The 16,451-nt window shown below is 42.9% G+C and overlaps 1 protein-coding gene across 1 annotated transcript; it reads right to left on the reverse strand.

Moving 5' to 3' along the window:
• Positions 1 to 1,505: 1,505 nt before the first annotated feature.
• spry4 (sprouty homolog 4 (Drosophila)) lies at positions 1,506 to 11,180 on the reverse strand. Its single transcript, XM_058415782.1, has 2 exons — positions 10,988 to 11,180; positions 1,506 to 9,523 (listed from the first exon to the last, which is right to left on the reverse strand). Exon 2 carries the CDS (start codon positions 9,466 to 9,468, stop codon positions 8,530 to 8,532), a length of 939 nt encoding a protein of 312 aa, XP_058271765.1. The 5' UTR covers positions 9,469 to 9,523; positions 10,988 to 11,180; the 3' UTR covers positions 1,506 to 8,529.
• Positions 11,181 to 16,451: the final 5,271 nt, after the last annotated feature.

Here is a 16,451-nt window from a genome sequence, read left to right on the forward strand (position 1 = left end):
AGCACTGTAGAATTAGCACTGTAGAACAGTAGAATTAGCACTGTAGCACTGTAGAATTAGCACTGTAGCACTGCAGAACTGTAGAATTAGCACTGTAGCACTGCAGAACTGTAGAATTAGCACTGTAGCACTGTAGAACTGTAAAGTGCATTCGGGAAAAAATCCTCCTGTTCGCTCATTTCCTGTGAGTTTGTTCCTGCTGGATAAAAGCTTGTTACCTGTTCTGAGTGTTTTCACTGTGGCTCATGATGTGTGTTTAGTTTAAGACTCTTTATAAGTTCCTTAGTTTCAGTTCAGTCTGTGTGAAGTATCCGTTCTGTTCTTGTGCATTCTCCATTTTACTGACCCTACCTATTTTCCTGTCCTTATTTAATAATCCGATTTTTGACGTTGTATGTTCCCTGTTCTCAACTCTGACCCTGACCATAATTGACCGGTACTAGTTTCATCCTGCCGAGTGTGTAAGCCGTAGCTGCATCCGGTACACGGTTCTGATTACTGTGTGCACCTGAAAATACGTGTGGAGTTTATTCAGGTTAATAAACATGCTTCATGTATGTTCGCTTACACACACAGTGGTTACACACAGTGGTTAAGGCTCTGGGTCGTTGGCAGGAAGATCGGGATTCAAGCCCCAATGTGGCTAAGCTGCCACCGTTGGGCCCTTGAGCAGGGCCCACCCTGCTCCAGGGGCTCTGCATCATGGCTGACCCTGCATTCTGACCCCAACCCCCAAGGATGGGATATGCAAAGAAAGAATTTCACTGTGCACACTTAGATCTCAAAAAACAAAAAAGAAAACAAATGAATAATGCACTGCCTTTTTAATCATACTGAATTTACAACCTGTGATCTGTCATGTGATTCTGTTACATCCCTAATATCTAACACCACCATGTAGCAGTAGTGTAGTGCAGTTCTGCTCCAACACCACCCCCATGGAGTGGGATTTCTGGGGGGTTACTTTAGTGTGTTGGTGTTTCTGCAGCTCTAACAGATGTACTTTTTTTTGCTGTATTTCCTCAGTGCCCCGTGGAAGTGTAACTCTACATAAATGACCCATTTCCTCTTGTGCAGCTATTTGTGGGCTTCCTGCACTTTTTCAGACTCGGTGCTCTCGTTGCCGTCACATCTGGCTTACATCTTGTTGACTGAAACGCTGTCGTACTCATTCTTTAAAAAAATAACTTTATCGGCGTGTCGATAGACAGACAGACGGCACCGTAGCCGAAGACACGCGAGTTATTTTAAATATGGGATCGGACGCGTAGCATGCTTCAGAAATGTTGTGATTAAACACTAACACTGTGATCCTCACAGGTTTATAAATGGGTTGATGTTGTTGTTGTTAGCACATCTGTTTCATGCCGAAAAATTCGGTTTGTTTATTTTTTTATCATCCATAACTTCACATTCGACAGGAACAGTTTTAAAAAACTGTATTCTTGTTGTGTCATAGATTAAAGTTTGTGATTTTGGAGGAAAGTCACACTTATTAGAAACTGTAAATGGACCAAAATGACTTTATTATGAATTTATAAATGCATGATTGAGTCTCACATCATACGTTGAACCTATTCTACACACAAAAAAACAACAAAAAACAAAAATAGTGATGTACCAGTGAACATTCTTTTGTTCGTAGGTTGCTGTATTTTACTGAAAGCAAGCCTCCACTGACCGGATGTGGAGCAGTCAGTCGTCCAGCTCCGGCCCTTTAGGTGTATAAATATTTACCTGATATGATTGTGTCTTGTGATATTACGATAACATTAACACACAAGTCAAAGAAAGACCAAAAACAATTTGCAGACTTCCTCTAAATATGAAATAAATGAAATCTTTTGCACAGTGAGCATGTTTTTTTTTTTTTTTTTAATCTAACGTTCTGGACTTGTTTGCGTATGCAGTTAAGGGGGAAGAGGCCGTGGAAGGACAAGGGGTGAAGACTGGCTGAGTGGACTGCAGCTGTCCTCCGTGTGAGCTCGCCGCATTTATGAAATGTCGTTGCGGTTGTGTCAGCCTGTGCACCAGAGAAACCATTTGGCTTTTGACAATGAGCTCTGCAGGAATGCACTGCCGCTGAGGCCAAGTGGGCGTGACGTGCCTGTGATATTGGAAGCCAAGTTCAGCTGGCTCTGGCTCCTCCGGCACCTCGGGGGGACTCAGCCGAGGGGCTGTTTTTCACGCAGCCTGGAGATGATAAGCAAGCCCTGTGTGTGTGTGTGTGTGTGTTTCCTGTTTGAGTATGTGTGTTTGGCATGCATCATCTATCCTTTAGACATTGTTGTTTGTAGATATCTAATAGGGATAGCAGTGTAGAGCCTGCAAGCGTGAACCTTCAGCCAGTGTTTTTTGCATGCCGAAAGTTCGCGCTTGACAAATTCCACCGTCGTCAAAAGACTTCTTGTAGTTTTGTAATTCTGGAGCGAGGTGAGTGCAGGGTATTTCATCATGTGATAGTGACAGGGAGGAATCTTTCCATTAGAAAATGACATATTTATGTGTGTGAGTAAAAGTGCTCCTGTAAATCAGCCCCACTGTGCCGTTTTTACAACACGCTGCATTCGGAGCACTGCGAATTCATTCGGGCCGGGTGTTAGCACAGAGTAGAGCTCTGATAGAGACCGGCAGTAAACTGTGATAAGGAGTGCTTTTCCAGAGCCGTGCCATAGAGGGGAAATGATGCAAGACAGTAGTCCCTTTGTTTAAACCGTTGGCCGTTTGGGTGCGTGCCATGGACCTCAGAGAACAGAGAAGTCGAGCTGGTTCACTCTAAAACCTCTGGCCAACTGACAATTCTGTCCTCAGGGCCTCAGTGTGTCTGTCTCTTATTCTATGCCTCTTTCTAGACCTGTTATTATATATTTTAAACCTCAGTTTGTTTTCTTATAGCTAGGAGATGTCCGTGTTTCCTCCCAAACTTGGTGTTTTTGATACTTAAACTTTTTTTGGAGCAGAGGGAAAAGCTTTCTCAATACAGCAGGAGAAATGTCAAGATAGCATTTCCAAAAGTCATGCACTTGCTGTCTCCACATCCCCAGTGTGTGCACACACACACACACACACACAGAGTCCAGTTCTTGAACAAGCTAGCTGTCCAAATCCCCTTAGCCTCACAAATCATTTAGCTGCACTCGTGTTTGTCTCTCTGGTGCATTGCATTCATATTCAAGACAGTTGGAGAGAAGGAACAAGAAGGAGGGGGGAGAGAAAGAGGAAAAGAAAGAGGGAAGGAGGAGGAGGAGGAGGAGATGAGTACAGCACCAGATGTGCTCAGGAGTTTTGCAATATGTCATCTGTGAGAGGACGTTTTCTTGAACCAAGGCACCATGGATGAGTTCACTTCGGAAATGCGATGGCTGGCCCAGCTTTCCACGCAGCCCGAATGGTACAAAATGGCCGCCCACACGACTCGGCCAGGTCCGGTGCCAGACGCAGGAGTAAAATTTCAGATTTTCTACATACGGTACTAATTGTTGTGAATCAGACCCCATTAGAAATACTCCAGAGAATGCAGTCAGAAAGCATTTCTGCAATCAGATATTTGGTTTTCTTTATCTGTACAGATTTTATTTGGGAAGTGGTAAGTCTGCAGACATTTAAAATAAAATACCTAGCAATGTAATAGAAACGTCCTAAAACTAATAAAATTCCGTACAGTGTAGAAGAGAAAAGTGCTTCAGTCTGCAGGAAAGAGAAAGAAGCAGATTGCAGCCAGACTGAGGTTAATGACTGAGATTTCATTGTGTTTCTACTTGGATAAAGCAGGGAATATAATTAATGCCTCTTTAATGCTCAATCAAATGAATTTTTAGTTTGTAATTTGCCATCAATCAGAATAATCTAAACCACCGCGACATATTTTCATTTCCTGTGAGTCAAATGTTCGTCACTGATGCAAACAGAAAAGTGTGTGATGTTGAGCCGCTGTGCTTTAATGCAGGTGAGACAGGCGAATATTTCAGGACAACAGGTTCGGCAGGAGACTGGGTGTGTGTTTGTGCGTGTGTGTGTAGCCTCAGGCATTGACAAGCAGTGCTGCTGAATAGCAAGGACTCTCTCTATTGTCAGGATGTCGAGCGGAAGCGATGTGGGGGTGGAGCTCTGGAAGTCAGGTGCACAGGTAAGAAGAAAAGGACAAAGACGGCCTGCATGTTTTGAAGTGAGAAAAATACAAGAAAACAAAAGGTAAAATCGTCTCGCTGGACCCAACCTAATGGACTTCTGGCGAGACAGATCTGATTTTCTCCCAAAACTGAGGAAGTGCAGGACGAGACTGAATCTTTCTATTAGTGGAAAATATGCAAAAGCAAATTATCTACAAGAGCCCATTTCCAACATCCTGAAATCTGAAGCCTTTAACACTTCCGTGTCCATCATCGTAAAGACAAACTAGATCAAAATTATTTTAAAGCAGCTGAGCAGAATGCGATCTGCAAAATGGAGCTATTCTCAAGCCTCCAGGTTTGCTATAAAATGGAAGGAAATTCTTATTGACTCTTTGAATTTGATGAACATAAATACTAAAAGATAAATACTGAAAGTATTTTCTTTCCCAAATTCTGGTCTCAGTCCAGTCTTAGTACCCTTCTGAGATAATGTGGAAAGACCAAAATGAGAGTCTCCAACTTTTTGTTATTTGTTGCTGTAGATAAAGCAGTCATGCACGGAGCAGTGAAGCCAAAATCTGATCAAAAACGTCCTACAGGAACGTTGTGCTATGAGACGAGGAAATAATCAACAGCAGCGTTTATTTTGTCTTGTTGAAAATCTGGGGGTTTGTGTAAATCTCAGCGTAGATGTCTGTAAGATAGGAAATTGATCATTATTTCAAAAAGCAATGGAGATGAAATTCAAACTCTAATTTCAGTTTCCTGTCCTAATTTGTTTGAAGCTGAAGCCCGGTTCACTCCACCCTCAAACAACCTCCTGTTTATTTCACTGCAAATGAATGACACTGGAGATGAATAACAAGGAATGTGTTTTCGTTTTTCTTTGTTAAAACTTCCAGTACGAGTTTGGCACCATTTGTCCTTTTGTCTCGTTCTACATTCATTCATTGTTCACTTATTCATTCATTCATCTTCAGAAAGCACTTTATCCCCGTCAAGGTCACAGTGGAGCCGGAGCTTCTCCCGGGAACGCTGGATACGAGATCGGAAAACACGGTCCGTTTTTTTTCTTGCTAGAAAATCAACAGCTGTGTCTGAAAGATCCTACAGAGTGATGTCTTTTATTGGGAAAATTCTCTTATGAAAAAATCTGAAATATCATTATAGTGCAGTACAAAGTCTTCTTTCCTTTGGTCTGCCCACATCCTGAATTCAATAAAAGTCATGTTTAGGAGAAACCTAAAATCCAGATGTAGCAAAGTTATGTTTTATATAATTAAGATTACAGTATTGCTCACCAGAATTCTAGGTTTGTGCTGGAATCTCATGACCACACAGACACAGAGAGGAAGGAGAGTGACCGCGTAAACACAGAGGGACGTCGGCACTAACTGGCTGGATTGTAGGCTTCTTCCTCCACCGAGTGCACTTAAATTATTGATCAGCCAAAAGAAGCACTTGTTTTAGTTCTATCGAAAGGTTATTTTACTGACTGACATGAGCACCATCGTGGTGTAATAATTATAAACAGACCAAGACATTTTAGTGGTCAGAACATCAAGCTGCACAAACACTATCGATTTGCTGAGGAGCAGCTGGTCGACTGACCCGATGTTTTCTCTTAGTCTCTCGCTGTAACTGATTTGAAATGTAATATATCACATATCTTGGGACTGTTTGAAAAATCTTGGAGAGTTTAATGATAATTATAGTCCAATAGCATCTGTGTGTAATGGAGCAGGAAGAAAAGACGCCACAACGTTTTATATTTAACAATATATATTTTTCCATTTCAATTGTACATTCTGTTTTGACATAAGCTTTTATTCACACACAAAAGTAGGCATCTAAATAAATACTATATAAAATAGAACTTCAAAATAAATATATCTATAAAGGGACATTTTTTTAATATGTGGGAGTTTTTTTTTCCTTTTTTGCCATGTTTAAAACAAAACGAAAGCACATTGCTCTTTTATCAACAGTAAGAATGCAAAAGCAAAAGAAATGCAGAGAGTACAAGCCTAGGGGTGGAAGGTTGCTTAATTGGGGCAAAACCAATTGTTTGAAAAACGCTAATGGCCAAGAAAAGTGTACCTTTAAAATCAAATCAAATCAAATCAAATCAAATCAAGCAAAACATAGTCACAGCATCCTTAACACTTCTACTCGGTGTTGTGGAAAGGAAGAACATTTCTATAAAGGTCAAATTACATTGCAGCAATGCAAACAGTGCGTGTGTGTGTGTGTGTGTGTGTGTGTGTTTGGGGAAGGGGGGGATTGGGTGTAAAGGCTAGAAATCTTGGAATAAGAAGGAATGGAATGTTACTAGAGAGAGCTCCATATCCTCTCAGACAAGTTCATGCAGCAGCTGTATATGTCAATCAAGCACAGAAGATGTTTCACCATTTTAAGATGAAGGGAAAAAAGCTGTGGCCACAACAAACACGTACAAATGGAACCGGCTTATGCTGAAACAGCATTCCTTCAGTGGATTCAATTAAATCTACAGTTTCAGGGGCACAGAGGAACCTTAGCCATGCCTTTCGTGCTAATGAGGCATGGTTAGCATAAACAGAGGTATTTTTATTGCCTGGCACACTTTTCTAAATGAAGTGCTTTTAATAGAAAGACCTTTGCCTTCTACTGCACAACCACACAATTCTGACCCCCACCCACACCCAGCCCTCCCAAAAATATAATATTCATCTATATATACTTTTGTACTGAATCGTAATTAAATTGTACCATGCAATTCTTTAGGACATTTGAAATGCATCTTTAAGACGGCTAGTTTCTCGACACTATTTACAAGAGCGTGTATCCTGCATAGTTCTAATTCTAGAATATTAATGATACATCTGCAACTTTTCACCTATACAACTACGCAAGCCTCCTCGCTCGTCTCTACTTTGGCACCTATCCACGAATTAGATTGCAAAGACTTAAACCCTAGCCTTTTATACATTCAAGACTAAGAACAGTAGTGTTTTTTACTTCTGCTTTTCTGATTTGTGCAACAAAGATGGGTACAAACATCTGAATATAGAATGTTGAAAGGTTTGATTAAATGAGATGCGTGGGAATTTAGTATACGAAAAGGTGGCTTTCGCCGTTTTCCCTCGCGTCCAAGAATCTGAGCGTTCGGAACACGTCGTACCGCACTGTGGAGTTGGTTTGTTAGATCAGAAAAAGCTTTACCCACGTAAACTAAAATGTACAAACTAGAGCTCCTTTGGCAAATGATCTGTAGGCCTAATTCTAGACAAACCACAAAACTGCATAATAGTGAATCCTATGAAGAGTAGAGTACACCTGGAGGGGTCTGGTACATGGCAAACTAGTAGAATTTCACTAATTACAGTAATTGTACATGCATTTGTACATAATGCTGTGCTTGTCATTCGGTTTTTTTTTTAGGTGTCTTAGTGAACGGTGAATATTTTGGGATAGCCCTCCTGCTGACCCATTCTGTCCTGTAGCTTATGGATGTTTTTTTTTTTTTTTATCAAATGTGTGTAGCAGTTCCCTATTCACTTGACTACCATGTTGTAGTTACATACTATACATAATATGTGAAAATTGTGCTCCCTGAGGTGATATCTTTTCTATAACAAATCAAACTGCTAATATTTGGAAGAGAAGTATTGTGGAAGTTCACGTATGGTGACATGCATTTGAAAACATGTGAAAGTCATTTGTTATTAAAACCCCATAAACCTGTCCCTAAGATGACGGACAGCGAGCTATTCTGCAGAGGTGAATTCTGGACTCTTGCTTATTTTCCAAAGTAGTAAAATTGCATTTCTCGGTAACAAAGGAACTCAATGTCCTTTGACCAAAACAATGATTGATACCTTCGGTTCTCACCTCAAGAAAGGGGAGGAAAAGCTCTATAACAAGCTTATAAGTGGGCATGGAGGTATAAAGTCTAGTTTTTTTTTGTTGTTGTTGATTGTAACGTGTTATCAGCCTGGAATGCACTGCAACCTTTTCTCAGTGCCAGATCCGGGGAGGGATTGCCAAAGTATAGAATGCTCTTGAATAGGTGATATTTACTTTGACTGTTCCAAACCACCCAAAGGTGAAATCACCAAAGGAATAAACAGACAATTTTGCAGCATTCTGTGACGGCAAATGTTTTAACTAGAGGGTGAAATAGCAGAGCACTTTGATCCCACAGAGAAAACCCCAACGGGAAAAAATAGGCCTTATCTCTTTGTAGTTAAACTTAAGACTCGTTCAGCCATCCTAGCAAATGTCATGACTGAGCATTGTGGCATTACACTACGACAGTAAGGACCAAGCGTGAACCCTTTAAGTACCATGATTTGGGGAAGTACGCAGGAACTGGAGAAGGTTCTGCCACCTTCTGCTCAAAGTCCTTCTTTGTAGCCTTCTTTTGGACATGACATCATGAGGCCTGCTTCTCCAGAGTACAGTTCTTGACCTCTGCCGCCTTGCAGGCCTGAGCATTTTTGCACCGGCAGCCCGGGCGCCTGAGGCTGTCGTAGCATTTCTGTGAGAGCTTGGCACAACCCACGGCGGGCAAATAGCACATAAGGCATGGCAGCACGAGTGAAGCGGCTGCCATGAAGGACCAGCGTGCGCAGCAGTTTGAGTGTGAACAGGAACACGGCTTGTCTGCGCAGGAGCCTTCCTCGTCCTCATCCTCTGTGCAGTGGTAGAACACGCCTTTGACTAGGCACATGCAGGTGGCTGAGTCCACCAGGTTCTGAGCTGAGCACAAACACTCCTGGTTGCACACCCAACATGAGGGAAGGGTCCGGGGCAACGTACACTCCGTGCACCTGCACTTTCCACACTTGTCACACAAAGGCATATGGTTTTTCTCAGTGGGCAAAGCTACCCCTGGTTTTGAGTGCTGGGGTTTGGACCCTGGAAGCTTTGGTTGCTCTGTACCCAGGATCCTGGCATGGCCTCCACCACTGGAAAAAGAGTCCACCAAAGGGGTGGGTGCCGCATGCTCGAGCAACCGCTGATCGGAAGAGGTGCTGCTACTACTGCTGATGGAGCTGGGCCGGCCGCTGAAGGAGATCCAGGGGTGGGTGGTGGCGTCTGGGGCCTCGCAGCGGGACAGGTGAGGGTGGTGTTGAGCTCCGAGCAGGACCTCCTGCCCCCTGGTGGCCACCTTGTGGCTCGGGGGCTGCTGTGACACCACTGCAGGACTGTCAATGTAGTCGTTTTCCACGCGCAAGGATTTCATCTGGTCGATAGGATAGATGGTCAAGGGGTGCTGGAGCCGACCATAAGGCACCCTGCTGTCCAGCAAAGGCTGCACCATCATGGACGAAGAGACTCCAGGAATGTGGTGGGCAACCCTCGACTCCATCTGTAGGTTGTGTCCCTCACACACCAAAAAGAGCTCAGGTCAGCATCTACTAGCCCTGTAAAGACACCAGCATGACATTAGGAAGGCACTCAGCTGTAACTGATGTCCTGCTCTCATTCTTTACTCCGTATATTTTACATTTTGAATGCACTTGAGCTACAACCACTACAACCAAAATCAAAGTCTTTAAAAAGAAAGATCATATTTCTGAACAGCGTGTGTGTTTAGAGTTAAGTACCGTTCTTCTTCTTTTTTTTTTTTTAAAAAAAAAAAACTTTTTTTCAAACTGTTTTTGTCTGAAAGTGACGAAAAATATAAATAATATAAATATTATACCAGCAGTGCGTTTATTCGCACTTACTGCCGAGTAACTCATCTGTAGCCAACACTATGGCAACCAAAGAAAGGTTAATAGATTCTGCGATTACGTCGAAGCCAAGAAATTAAAAGTACAACAGCCACAAGCACTGCGATGTCAAACCCCGACAAGGGTTAGGCTAAATATAGATGCAGAGAGGAAACTCAGCGACAATTTCAGCCCTACATGTTAAAGGCATTAACCCGCTGTAGTCTGTCCGCCCACGACTCTGCTTCTCTTTAACACCGTGGATGAAAATCCAACAAACCGCTTTTTGGAGAATACATATATATATATAAATATATGTATATATATATCCCGACTACATTCTCGAGCGACGATTCAAATCATGAAAGATAGCTATGCGAAAAAATGTAACCTGTTGCAGCATTTCAGTCGAATGAAGAAAGCCAGAGCGTTGCGCATCACGTTCAGCTTCATCTGCTTAGGTTCCTCTACCTCTACACTGCGCTTCATGTCATTCACACAACAGCCACTAGATCGGATCGATTTCTCCACGCTAGGCCAGGCTTTTGTATTAATTAATTAGCCTATTAATTAAACATTCCAAATTGATCCAAATAAGCCGTCGCTGAATTAATTGTCATATTCCCGGAGTGAACCCACGAACCATAAATAGTCTCTGGTTTGCGCACTGCATTTTGTTCCGTGTACAAATAAATCTACGTTTCAGTGCTAAAAATCGAGAATCAGGAGTAATTCCGAGAGCTGCAGCAGATTACAAGGAGAACAGTGTGTCTCTCTGGCAAACGCCTCGCGTCTCCAATCCCCCAACATTACACGACGCTTTAATTCTTCAACTCTCTCCACGAACCATTTATCCAAAGCTGTCGTGTTCAACTTTAACGTTTTCACCCACTGTGTGTGTGTGTGTGTGTGCGTGTGTTTAATCCGTTCTTGAATAGTCCACGACCCTGCTACTGTGGTTATACTGTAGTTAAATATTGACACGACGCGCAAGTACAGAGACGTCGTTTTGCCAAAGTGCGACACTGACCGCGCTGGAAAAAAATAAATGTAGATAAAAGAGCAGGAAAAAAAATCACCTCCAGTCGAAGCAAAAACACGACAAAACAAGCTAATGGTCTGATTGTACAGTTTATGGCGCATGTTTTTATATTGAGAAGAAATAAGACTTACTTGTTTTGGAAAACAGCGCATTTTGACTCGGGTGGATCAGTTAATATATTCCAACACTAAAGCAGTAGTTCCGTGTAAACAAAAAAGAAACAAAAAAGAAAGCGGAGGTTAAAAATCCGGAGCAGCATGAGCGCAGTGTGCGCTGCAGAGAAGACACAGGCTTTCTGACACGATGTTGCAACTACATTAGGGGGGGAATGGCTTTTTATGAATGGGAGGGTTAGAAGACGTACTGCGCAGATGCTCTGGCTGAGGCTTTTTTTTTTTGTGAATGGGAGGGCATAACGACTCCGGACGCAAATGCGTGGGGGTTACACTTTTATGAATGGGAGAGCTCCGGGCTTCACTGCGCATGCGTGCATATGAGTGTTTCATGAATGGAAGAGAAAGGCAGAGGGGGAAAGCGAGAGAGAGAGAGAGAGAGAGAGAGAGAGAGAGAGAGAGATGGCGGAGGGGAGCTTTTCGTCACCAAGGGCAATGTCAGAGTGGATTACACGAATAAAGCGGCTGTGCGCTTCACTTTTATTAACGCTGCGCTCTTACTGTGTCCTCTGCTTGATAGATAGATAGATAGATAGATAGATAGATAGATAGATAGATAGATAGATAGATAGATAGATAGATAGATAGATAGATAGATAGATAAATACGCACGCTGACGTTTATTAATGTTTAATGTTCTGACAACCTCGATGCATTGATTCCAAATCAAACAAGACAGTGTGTGAAGGATAACGAGGTAACGCGTTATGAAAATAAAATACGAGTCCGAAGACCTGACAAATCTATTCCAAGTGTCTATGAGTCACTGGTTTGCCTACGCGCAATGCAGAATGGTGACGATACGCAGCGTGTGTGTGTGTGTGTGTGTGTGTGTGTCACGTGTGTGTTTTTGTGTCTTTGCTGTATTAGCTGGATTGAGATTAATTTTTAGCTCGAGTGTAGAGTGTACTTTATCCTCGTTTGTGGAATCCGGCAGTGACTCGGTTTGAGGACAGCCTGTGTGTTTTATCATCGCTGCTATGTTATTACTTTTACACGCGCGCTATGAACAAAAAAAATGAGAAGGGGGGAAAAAAAACGACTGGAAAGCTGTAGATCAGCAATAAAAGAGCAGGCGGCGTCGGGGCATGCGGGATCCACAAAAGAACAGGATGTTGTTGATTTGTAACGAAACCGCGAGGAGGAAATGAGTGTGACTTTTCCTTTGAGCGGCCCTTCTGTCCTCCCTGCCCCCGCGGATAAACTCGCAGCTAGCGGCTGGACTAAAGCTGTCACAGGTTAATTGACGGCCTCCGCGTTCGTGCTCATTTCCATGACAACACGGGCCTCGATTTCCTGACTAAGGCTAAATTCATTCACAAAACACTCGATTCATATTCACGCTCCCTCCTGCGCCATAGCCCGGAATTCATTACGAAATAAAATCACCATGTGAGCTGTACTGTATACTGATATGCAGGCGGTTATGTTGGATAAGAGCGGAAAGAGCACCAGATGTGTTATTTTTTTTTTTAAATAATTCATGGCTCTATCTACCTCCATACAAACATCTTTATAACAGTTATAATGGGCAGTTTTATTATTATATCTCCCGAGCTCATAGCCTCTATCTAAATATCTAACAGAAACTGGGGAAATACACGATTCCGATTTTCCCATTATAACAGCAAAAAAGGTGAATAAACTAATACAGAAGACGAGTTCATTTGATATTAGCTTGATCATTATTATTATTAAGCCATGAATACGGATTCGGAACTTTCAGACCTGAGATCCAGCCCTCTGTGGTCCTGGGCTCCGTGTCTTATTTCTAACCCAACACAACCACACTTATAGTGACTAATATATGCTTTGTTTCAGCCACGTAGGCAGTGTAGAGAACAGTGATTTCCGGTTCTGATTGAAGCTGTAGTCTAGACGGATGATGCTAAGGTGCAAACAGCCCCCTTGGCTGCTTTTTAAACGTGATGCTTTTCATTCAGTGCTAATGAGCGCAAACTGGAAATACGATTATCACAGAGGAAATAAGGGAGCTTTCACAGCTCCAATACACAGCAGGTCACACTTTACTATGGAAATGACCCTCAGCAGGATCTCACACACATTAACAGGTCAAACTGGTGAAAGGATTCATGTAATGCTTTTCTGTCAGCACGATCATTTAAGTGCTTACAAGCTTGGGCACGACATCTCTCCTTTTTGTCTCACTGGTTTTCTCTTTTAGCTGCTTCTTTATTCACTTAAAAGATAATCAGCAAAATAATTATATCAATTGCCTAGAGCTACAACTGAATACAATTCCAGGTAACTACATATTGTTTACAAAATTACAAGTGTTTTCACCTAATCTAAAGACTAACACACGCTGATCGGCTTTTCTTTTACTATGCACTAAAATCCTGTTTGATCCAAGTCTGGCTCCGAAGCAGTAGGTCCACAGGAAGGAACTTGTTTGCAGAGAATCTGAGTTTATGTGGGAAGAAGGAGATGACACCACCACCTCCACCACCATCTCTGAAGGGAAAGCTGAGCTCTTGCTGAGATGGTGACCCCTGACCCTTCTTCAGAGAACTGACAGGAGTGCCCCTGAACTCTCACCCATGGGACAAACTAGCAATGAAGCATGACCTGTTGTTGGGGTGTGGACCCAGCATTCACACGGCTGGCATTCTGCTCATTCCACGCGCCGCTCCTCTCTATATAGCAGCTTCCCTCCAATGAGACCATGAAAGCTGGGTTACAGAAAGCCCAGATCTTCTGTAGATCTTCACTCAGATCATAAAAGTGTGCCATACCATGTCTAGATAAAATGCCCTGTATTTCAATCACGCTTCCACAAAGTTGATCAGAGACTGTATTCATTTTTTGTCTGAAAAAATAATGTATGGATAATATTTTTCATGTAAAGCAAGTCTTTATTTTGTTCATGGTCAACATGGACAGACAAAAGTGAATCAGTGCTTAAGCTCAGAAAAGCACTGTTATTAAATTAGATGTCCCGACTGGGTAGGGATATTAACTGAAATTGTACGGTGTATCTCTCATTTTGGACATTTTGTTGTGAGGATGACTTTATTATCTTCTTACATGTATAATTTGACTCATGTGCTTTTAGCAGCCTGAGCATCATGCCATCCACGAGAGCATCAGGGAGAACAGAAGAGTCACCTGCTCTTTGTTAGCAGTGCTTTTAATTTAAGCCCCGAATTCGCATGGCTGTTTGAGGCCCATTTCAGATCAGCATTATCTAACCCTCTGTTGACAAGCCAACACCTAAAATAAGCTATAGTTAAGAGGAGGCGTACCTCACCACTGAGTAGTCCACTTCCGGCCATACAGCAATTTTCCGAACTGATGACGGAGTGTCTGTCTCCGGACATGACTCAGGGTATTTCGTTGCCTGTCATTAATGATTAATGATCACAAGGTCTGTGAGTGTCAGTCAATGAGCAGGAAATTAAGCAAGGAAGCAGAAGTGTAGAAGATGTTCAATAGATGTGATCCTGATATCCTCACTATTTGGCCATTTGTCTGCTAATTTTATATTATGATTATTGCATTGATAAGAACTCCCTGCTGTACTCAGGAACCAAGCTGTCTAATTGTGAGACTCCTATTTTGTTAATTGGCCATATTGTCTGTGTATCAATCAGATTAGCGCTGGGGGATCTAAGTGGAGAGTGCAGTGTAAAGCAAGTTTACCCAGGAGGAAGTGCGGGCCTTTGATCTGGGCTAATGAGCTGCCAATACTGCCCTCAAGGGCCACTTCCTGGGCCAGCTGGAGGCCTGTGAGTTAGACCACCTGAAACAACATGTAGTCTCCCTTTTCCTAAGTGCCCCCTCCACCTCCGGACACCCTGCCCCCATTCTTCCTTAATGCTAAGTCCCTGTCTCTCTTCATTCAGTGATAATTGGAGATAGAGGTGGGCTGAAGTCACCCGGTGTCCTTTTGTCCTCGGTGCATTTATTCACTCTCTGCCCTATGGAGAGCTGACACTGTCAGAGTATTCAGCTTGATAGATGTTCTCCCTGACATGGCATTCTGGTAAAATTGAATTGCTTTCAGTTGCAGCAGATCTGCCTTCAGATTGGTGCATTTTTCCTGAATGACTGTATATTGTTGTAGTTTGGCTGTAAGTTTCATGATAAAAGACCGATAAAAGCCTTGTTTCTAATCAGATCCCAGGTGCAGACAGAGGACAACCACAAAGAAAGCCCCGTGAAAATAGTTTTGAATCTGTTGCATTCCTGATTGAAATAAATCGATAATGAAGTGCTGAAATAAAGTCTGTCTCCCTACAGTAGCCTCCAGAAAATTCGGGACTCGTGATGTGACGTCCAAATCCTCAAGGCACTCCTCGACTCCGATCCCAGATGGGTGTCCTTCTCGTTCCTTTTGTGAATGTGGGAGAGGTTTGAAATAGAAACTCAGCCAGGCTTCAGAAGCTCCGTTTCACATTTAATTCTCTTTGACCCAATCCAGTTCAGAAACCCACAGTCCTGGGAAAAGAATTAACAGGCTGCGTTTTTTTTCCCACCCATCATCCGCAGAACACCAAGCCATGTAGAGGTTGATGGCGAGCACACAGCAGCCCCTTTGATGGACCTGGGGACAGTGCGACATGGAACACTTCCTGGGCTGAATAGCACCCCGACACTCGACACCTGGGACAGTGGCGCTACGGTGTTGGCATCAGGCCAAGCCAGACGAGGCACCTTTGTGTACCCAGTCACAGAAAACCTATCCGGAAAGATCTCTCCGTGCTGGTTCCCATGCGTGGCTCCACTCTAGTCTGCATCCCCTTTGTGCCAAACCGACTTGGGACTCACTTCATTTTGTTTCAATCTGGACTATACTTCCTCTCTCTGTAAAAAAGAAAGAAAGACAGAAAGAAAAAGCTTGCATGCATTTGGCTTCTTTGCCATGCCCTCCGGCACTCAGGCACTGCACATACTTTGTTGTAGATGTAAAAACATTTTCTGGGATTAATTCTCTGGCATTGTTCGTGTTGCCGAACAAGAGGTGTCTAATTTCATGCTTTATTTACTGTTGCTTGTCATGTCTTTATGTACGCTGAGGTTGAAAAGCTTCAGCAGAAAAAGACACAGGTTTAGCAGAAAGTCAATAAAACAGAGGAAGCACTGCTTCTCTGTTCAGTCTTCATAGTGAAAAGCATATGCACTAACGTTATTAAAAGTGATATGATAACCATGAAAACCTGTGGCCATTAATAAAAAACAGGAGACACGAGTAAGTAAACGCAAACCACAACAAGGCTTGCAATGACTAGCATGTGTGTAGGGGCCACTCTGTGTCCATTAGTGCCAAGGTTCTGCCTCGGGAGTCCCTGTCGGTTTGGTCCGAACCCACCGGCTCGTCTGGCTCCTCAGATGCACAAGGCCGTCTCCCTGGGAAGGTTCAGTGCGTTGTACAAAGTGACAACCCCATCAAAGGAACCCG

The sequence above is a fragment of the Hemibagrus wyckioides genome, linkage group LG18 (assembly GCF_019097595.1).
Source record: "Hemibagrus wyckioides isolate EC202008001 linkage group LG18, SWU_Hwy_1.0, whole genome shotgun sequence".
Taxonomy (NCBI): Eukaryota; Metazoa; Chordata; class Actinopteri; order Siluriformes; family Bagridae; genus Hemibagrus; species Hemibagrus wyckioides.